This window comes from Jatropha curcas, chromosome 6, assembly GCF_041381405.1.
Source record: "Jatropha curcas cultivar XTBG-Jc1 chromosome 6, XTBG_Jcur_1.0, whole genome shotgun sequence".
NCBI classification, from domain to species: domain Eukaryota; kingdom Viridiplantae; phylum Streptophyta; class Magnoliopsida; order Malpighiales; family Euphorbiaceae; genus Jatropha; species Jatropha curcas.
In genome coordinates, this window is record NC_143156.1 from 28,006,038 (window position 1) to 28,014,431 (window position 8,394).

The window sequence follows — 8,394 nt, forward strand, 5'->3', positions numbered from 1 at the left end:
ATTAATCATCATAGTCACTAACATATATCATCATTTACCACCGACCATCACCACCGGCTACCGACGGCTTATATAATTTACATATTTTTTGCACCATTTACTACCGGTTCATAATTTACATATTTTTTCATTCTTCGTATATTTAACAATAAAATTTTTAAATTATAAAATTTCTATTATTATTAATATTTTCTATGGTCTTATGAAATAAAAATTTTAATATTTTTAACTAATTTTCAATATTACATCTAAACAATGAAAAATAAGTATTTGAAAAATATTTTTCATAAAAATATTTTTTAGCAAGTTATTTTCGTGCAAATTACTTTTCGGAAACAAACGGAACATCGTATTAAATTTTTACTAGCATTTTCAGAAGCTTTTTGTCATGCTATATTAATTTTTTTTCCAACTATAATATGAAAAAAGTTGGTAACTTTCAATTGTTTTTAGTAACTGACATTCATCATACTTAACTTCCAATTTCGGATGAAAAATGTGTTAATTAGTTACCCAATAAGAAAAATATCCTCAGGCTTCATTTGGTTAAAATTCAACTACTTTTCGAACAGTTCATTTCTCACGAAATAAAGTTCTAAGAAAGTTCCTTTTTAAAAAGTACAGTGTGAATATATTTAGTTGATATATTAAATTCCCACAAAATAAAATTATGTTAATGAAATTTTATATATAAAATAACAATATACTCATACCATGAATTTAAATATAACAATTGAAATAATTTATTAAAATGGCAAGATGGAGATGGTTAAATTCTAGAGGTCAGGAAGTGCACTTCCTTAGATTAAAGAGAGAAAGTAACTTCTGGTACGGACCGGGAAATTCTTTATTTTTGAACACCAAACATAATCAAATTCATCGCTTCCCAGAAAATCTAAGTTTCCAAGTTCACTTATCCCCAACCAAATGCGTTCAGCAAATAAAAATCTACACACTTCAATTTTTTTTTTTTTTTTAAAAAAAAAACAGGGTTAAAAAATTTCTTTAAATCTTGGGGTTTCAACTTTCAAGGAATAATTATTTCCCATTACTTGTTGTTTCAATGATAATTTTAAGCATAAGTTAACAAAGATAGATATCCAATAATTAGAGCTCTAAATTAGCAAAATTATATCGCTTGTGACTTTTTAGAGACTTGATTTGAAAAATTCATTCTATGAATTTAATGGATTAAAATTAAGCTCATTTGATAAATAAATTTGAGTTTGAATCTGTAAAATAGTAAAACAAATAAATATAAATTATAAATGAATTCAACTCAAATTTAATTTTTTAAATTCGAATAAAGCTCAAACTGAGTTTAAATTCAAGTATATTATTATGAAGTCAAATTCAAAATTAGCTCAATTGGACTTATTTACGGCCCTGTTTATGTACAAAAAGTTTTCTTCATGAAGATTTTATCTATATATGTATATATTTAGATGAAAATCATTGTTTCATATCAAGAAAATGATACATAAAATTAAAATAAACATTAAGCCTTAAGGACCTCATTATGGAGCCCATAAGCATTGAATTAATTGATATATAAATTTCAAAAAGTACTCCCACTTTTGAAAATGAAAAGCAAAGGTGTTTTTTTTTTTTTTTTTTTGTCACCATGTCCACTAGGCCCTTCTTCTCTTCCCATAAAGAAAAAAAAAGTTTAATTAATGAGAGATGTGAAGGAGTTTATTCGGTAAATTTAGCTCTTTTAATAGCTTTTATCAATTGTTAGCTGTTAATGGTTAATAATTATATAGCGGTTTAGAATAAAAGGTTTTGGTATAAATAATTATTTGATTAAAAAGCGAGGAATAATGTAAAGACAAGTGATGGGTATAAGTGTCATGAAAAAATTATAAAAAAACTTAATAAAGATAACACAACGTTTCATAAAATATTGTCTCAAACTCTAAACACTAAGGTAAAAATTGTATTACCAAAAGTGTTTCAATCCTATCAAAATACTAAATACTACTTTAAACACTGCTGTCGATCAAGGCCAAGGAATAAAAATGAGTTTAACACTATTATTTTAACTTAGAATTTTAAGACAATGAATTTATAATTTTTTTTAGATTTTGAATTTTAATATTTGATATAAAAAGAAAATGAAAACTTCACTTATATGGATTTGAATATAACTAAATCAATTTCTATTAAAAAAAAAAAGTAAAATTTTTAAATGAATTTCACAAATTCAAATAACTAAAAATTTTATGGCAAAACTAACAATCATTCTTGCTTTCTAAAATTATTATATCAATGATATTTTAAAAAATAAAAATAAATAGATTTTCAATTTTAAATTTATTTCAAAAGTGAAAAGTACATTTATAAATAAATACATACATGTTTTGAAGTCATTCATAGAAGAGGAACGTAAGAGAGAAAAATACGTGAGACTTTCGCAAATGCTAACTTTTGTCGTAAGTGGCAAACAATTCATGACCCAAGTCAAATTGCTGTCGACAAGCTTCAACAGAAAGATCAAGTGGGAAATGTGCAGGCCTTGTTTGTTTAGAATAAAGAATGGGATGTCACATTTGGTGAATAATAAAAAATATATTTGTCATTTCTCCATTTGAAAATACTTTAATGAAACTATGTTAATCATAAATATAAACAAAAATATTAATGAAAAACTCAATAATAACAAATTAAAAATTAAAAATTTTTATTATGAAAATTAGTAAGTTGAAAAATAAAATGAAAGACGAGAATGAATTTGTGATTCTGAATACAAAAGCAAATATAGATAATGTTTAGATGGAGAACATTAAAATTTAAGTTTTTAATTTTGTCAATATTTTTTTAAACTAAAAATTTAGATTTTCAAATTTGTCAACTAATAAAATTTACCTTTTTAAAAAAAAAAAACTGTAAATTTACCTTGTTTTGTTCGTAAACATTTAATTTTTATATTCATATAACCATGGTTTAATTCAATTTCAAATAGTTTTTTTGAATAAAAACTGCACCAAACTTTTCCAAAAACAATTGTCCAAGTTTAAATTGACCAAGCTATTTAAAAAATTACATCACATAAAACTATCAATTTGTGGTTTAATTCAATTTTACAGCTTCAATCATCCTCATCTCCTGTAAGAATTTCCAAATTGAAAGGAAAAAAAAAAAAAAAAAAAAAAAGGAAGAAGAAAAGATTTAGGTTTCAAGAATACAAGACTAACAAAAGTTTCCTCTCCCAAAGCTTTAATTTGAGAGAAAGATCTTAACTCGCTAAATCAGTGAAAATTCTTACAGTCAAAAAGACTTGAACTCAAAACTTTTCACGTCTCACATGAATCAAAAAACCAACCAAACTATACTTGGTTAACATACAAATCAAATTTGAAATAAAGTAGAAACCCTTTAACCATATCAAAATAACATTAAAAAAAAATGAGCATTAAAGTCCATAGCGAAACCACTTTCATTCTTCTTCTTCTTCTTCTTCCCTTTTTCTTTTTTTTTTTTTTTTTTTTTTTTTTTTTTTTTTTTTTTTTTTTTTTTGGTACTTTGAAGTAGCAAGCATTCTAAGAATGAACTGCAAATCGGACACCGAATTACTCCGAACACAAATATTCATAACATTGTAAGTTGGAAAAACAATACTTTGTATCTATAAGCATGTCAATTACAGAATAATTCACGATATTATCATTTAATACGCAGCATTTCGATCAAGCAAGCAAAGAAAGAATACTTAAGATGTCACTTTACCTCGATATCTAACATTGAAAATTTTCTAACCATCTTTTCCCAATTCAGACACAAGCATCAATCCAATTTGCCTTTTAGTTCTAAATCATTTTCCTACAATTTGCAGAAAGTTAATGTCACTCATAGACAGACAGATGGAAGACACTTGTTGATCTTCCTTTCAATATCTATCTACTACCTTGAAAAACTTCCAAGTCTTTGTGATTACATCAACTACCTTTGACCAAAAAAAGTAAAAATGTGGCTCAAAAGTCCTAACTGGTGACTAACCCAGAACTACTTTAACCAACACAAATACTAAATAAATGGAATAAACTCACCATGCATGTATATCTCATGATTACTATTATAGTCAGCTTAAAGCCACTGTAAGAGGTAAATTTCAAGATTACTCGCTCTCCCTTTCTTATTCAATCACATTTGAGAAATTAATAATCATACATAAGACTAAACAATCACATAAAATTACAATAATTGATTGAGAATCCAAGTTGTAACTGTTATTACACCATATCCTCTAATCTATGTCAAGCAGAAACTACAGTAAAGACATGGTCTCTTTTCAATATTTCACTTTCACATAATAGTTAGACACTTAAACAGTCAGCATTTTGATATTATTACATTATCTTATGTTAACTAGACAAAAATTAATGACAAGAAATTAATCACAACAAACCCAATTACTTAAAGAAACATATTGAAAGATTCATTCATATTAATTTATTTTGCATCATCCATTGTTAAATCATTGAGTAAACATCTTCATATTAACAAATAAGAGCTCGTACCCTAGATCCTAAAGGGGACATTTTTTTTTATTTCACTGGATGAGCTATACAAACCGTCCATACGAGGATTCAAATTCGAAACCTCTTAATAGTCCAACCAAGATCCAAACTATAATGGAATCTCCATGAGGGACGATAAAATAACTACCACATTTGCAGAACTGCAAAAGTTTTCCTGGCATGATAAACTGATAGCATATGGCTACGTTGAGATATTTACATATCCCACCACACCTTAGGACATATAGACAGGGGCGGTAGAAAATGGAAAGCTAAACACTAATACAAGCATAATAGAGTTAAAAGCTGAATTGTACTTATATGGCTTTCAAATGGTAATACAAAAAGAGGTCATGTGTCAAACTGGCGATATTTGGACGGAAAGGGTCCCTTCTGTCAAATAAAGTACCCACATCAGAAGGTGTAACTATTAAAATCAACTTGCAGTGGTACAGCTCATTTTGGGAACTACATCTATTTGAACTGAAGTAGAAATATTTGAATTCAATGCCATTTAACAGTTAGCCAAACCATCCATTTTAAGGCAAGGGGCAAGAATCAACCCCACTACTATCCGTGTCTGAAGTATTATTAATTACGATCAAATTGACACCTAACTTGAAATTCTTTTGACTTTTCTCAATTTCACAGTATAATCATTCAATTCCATGCAGAAAAGTAAAGTAAAATGCTTACCATAAGAAAGAAAAAGAACGAGTTTTTGATTTCTCTGATTCCTGCCATAAAAATTTCCATTTTACACCAACTTGAGTTCTTGAATATGCTTCTTTTCCTACAAAAACAAATGAATACGAATGTTCTTCCAAAAATAATTAAAAGGAACTTTGATTAGAGAGAAAATTAACAGATTCTTCCACAAGTTTTAACACACAGCGAAACCTGTTTGATCAAAGGTAGCTATTTTTTTCTTTTTTTTCACAAGAACTAATCCAAAAAGTCCTACCTTTCCTTGCTATGCTTACATGAAACTGTCCAGAAAGAACACTTTTTGCACATATCACTATATCAAGTCAGCTAATCCAAACTAACAACTCTACCTCCGCTCTCTCTCAAAAAGAGGGAGGTGGTCTAGGAGGAGGAGCCCAAAACACCTCATGTGGCATTTGCCCATTGGGTAGCAAGTTAGGAGGCAAATTGAATACAGGCATTGAACCAGCCTCGGCTATAGGCTGAGAGGATTGAGACCCTGAATTATTAGCACCACCACTACCGCCGCTACCACTGCTGCCACCAGCAGCAGCAGCATTAGTCCCTGAAGTCACTTGCTGCTGTTGCTGCAATTGCTGCCCGTCCTGTTCTTCTTCTAATGGCAACCTTTCAAAAGTAGCGTTACTAAATGTTGCAGCTATCACCATTACTGGCCCTGCAGCCACCAATTGACCCACCACTGTCCCTCCTACCACCTGACCTTGCCCACCAGCCAAATATACAGTCAGCCCTGTTGCACCTGGAGGCGAAGGAGCAGGCAGAAATGAACCTGATAAGGATAAAATTTCAAACCTTCCATGAAGAGTAATAACCCCACCAGGCGCTGCAGGTTGCCTAAGAGTAACATTAGTTACTATCCCACTTCCACTAAGAATTGAAACTCCACGGTGGCGGCGTTGAGCAAAATTAGAAATGCTCTCTGCAATATCACTGCCTGAGCTGATTTCAAGGACATGGCTGCGGAGAGAATTAGGGCTTTCTTTAGTAATGACAACGGGTGGTTTTGGTTTATTCTTTGAACCAGGTGGGCGGCCTCTAGGTCTGCGAGACGAGCTGCCGCCGCCACCTGGTTCAATGGTTTCAAGAGCTGTATTAAGATCTTCAGATTCTTGGTTGTTGTCTCTGCTGTCTTCCTGTTCTTCTTGGTTTTGGGTAGGGGTGGTGGTAATGGAGACAGTTTTAGGGCTATTAATACTATTGGTGGTGTTTGTTTTGGTATTGTCAATATAATCTTGTTCTCTTCTTGAACCCAACCGACTGAAACCAGCAGCATCTTCCTCTGGGTTTCTTAGATGAAGAGATGGAGATGGAGAGATTGGATCAATACCTCTCGTGGCAACATTTCCTGCCCACCAGCGATTTGCCATGTTTGATTCTTGAAACTAGAACCAAAAAAGAAAAGCAAAGAAAATTAAAGAACCCAAAAAAGGAAAGAAAGAAAGAAAAGATGCTTCTTGTATTGTCACTATTTATCTTTTTCTGTCTCACTCCATCACCAATGCATTGTTTGAATCAGAAAACGACAAGCACACATCAATGGAAACTAGACTAGATAGTGTAAATATAGCTCATCACCTTTTATTTTTATCTTACTTGAGATCTCCAAAAACAAAGAACATAGATATATATATAACATACAATTCCAAAACCTTATCTTTTATTCCTCACCCAAAGAATCAACGAAACCCAGATAATAACAACATATGGGTTTCTTTTGTTTTGCATGAATATCAAAAACCCTAACCATTAACTTCCAAGTTCAAAAAAAAAAAAAAAAAAAAAAAAAAAAAAAAAAGAATCAGATCCAACAACCAAAAAAGCCAAAACCCATTTCTCAAAACCCAACAACTCATAAGAGATCTAATCCTCAATCAGCTTTAAATCGAACCACAATACTTCACAAAAAAAAAAAAAGGTCACCTCCTCCACATAAAGCTCTTTCAAAACAAAAACACACCTATGGCAATGGAAACTAACTCACCTGCTACATGAATACGTGAGCAGTAATAGTGTAAAGCTTCTGGTTAATCTAAAGAAACTATTTTTCCACTTTCTCCGTATGTTTTCCTGAACAGAGTCAGGTTAGTGAGGCAAGTCGGCAAAGAGCAGTGGAGCCTCTGTGTTTTTCTAGCTAGAAAGTAGGTGTCCTCGAGAAGAAAGCAAAACCCATTTTGCCCCACGAAATATATAACTTTGGTCAATTGAAGACTTGCAGTATTAATTTATCCAACTTTATTACTTATTTTGGTTCTATTAAGATAAAATTTAACCGCAACTGACGAAACCATTGCAGTGAAAAATTAGTAAAGGTAATATGGCTTCATCTGCCAACAATACAACCAATTATATGATGACAAATGGCATGTGTATAAAATAAAATTAATAAAAAAAGTAAAAACAATTTATTATCTTCTACGAACCGGATGGTCTCAGGTACTTTCAATTGGATCCATTTGATAAGAAAGTTAAAATTAAGGGAGTCAATTGATTTTATTTAAAATAAGAGTGACCAAGTCTATATAATTCATGGGGCAAAATGGGATTTTGACATTCAAAAAGAGCTGCTGTGCAAGTTGTGGGCGTACGTTAAAAAAGAAGCTGGGCGTACGATAAGGATTCGTGCGGTTTTGCAGAGAGTGGTTTTGGGTTGTCTACTGAGTTGTTAAATGGTTCTGTGGTCTTCTAGTAGAATGAGCTTTTCTACTCTGTACCCAACAAACACATACCATAAAAGATCTCACCAATTACCTATGCCCACACCACTCATCAAACACATACCATAATAGATGCATCTCACCCACTTTCTTCAACAAATTGCTAATTGTGATTTTCATACCATATATTAGCATTATACGTGTTTAAACCGAGTTTATAAGTTCATTTATAAATTATATTAATTAAAATAATTTTTTTAATTTAACCTTATTTTTTCAAAAAATGATAAAAATTATATTTATTTTGGAAAATTTTATTTTTTTTATTAATTTTGTCTGTTGATAAACCAATATAATATCTAAGTAAATCAATCTTCATTAATATATGCATTTCAACATTAAATCTTAATAGTTTTCAAAAATAATTTATTATTAAAATATTTTCAAATAAATATAATTAAAAATATTAATATTTTTAATTTAATGAATTA

General features: G+C 30.3%; 1 protein-coding gene across 1 annotated transcript; it reads right to left on the reverse strand.

The window, feature by feature from the left end:
* Window positions 1–5,338: 5,338 nt before the first annotated feature.
* LOC105647315 (AT-hook motif nuclear-localized protein 15) lies at window positions 5,339–7,442 on the reverse strand. Its single transcript, XM_012233348.4, has 2 exons — window positions 7,231–7,442; window positions 5,339–6,631 (listed from the first exon to the last, which is right to left on the reverse strand). Exon 2 carries the CDS (start codon window positions 6,614–6,616, stop codon window positions 5,591–5,593), a length of 1,026 nt encoding a protein of 341 aa, XP_012088738.1. The 5' UTR covers window positions 6,617–6,631; window positions 7,231–7,442; the 3' UTR covers window positions 5,339–5,590.
* Between the last annotated feature and the right edge of the window lie 952 nt (window positions 7,443–8,394).

Excerpts from the sequence above, each read along its gene's own strand:
- LOC105647315 (XM_012233348.4), bottom strand. The coding sequence starts at position 6,616 with ATGGCAAATCGCTGGTGGGCAGGAAATGTTGCCACGAGAGGTATTGAT.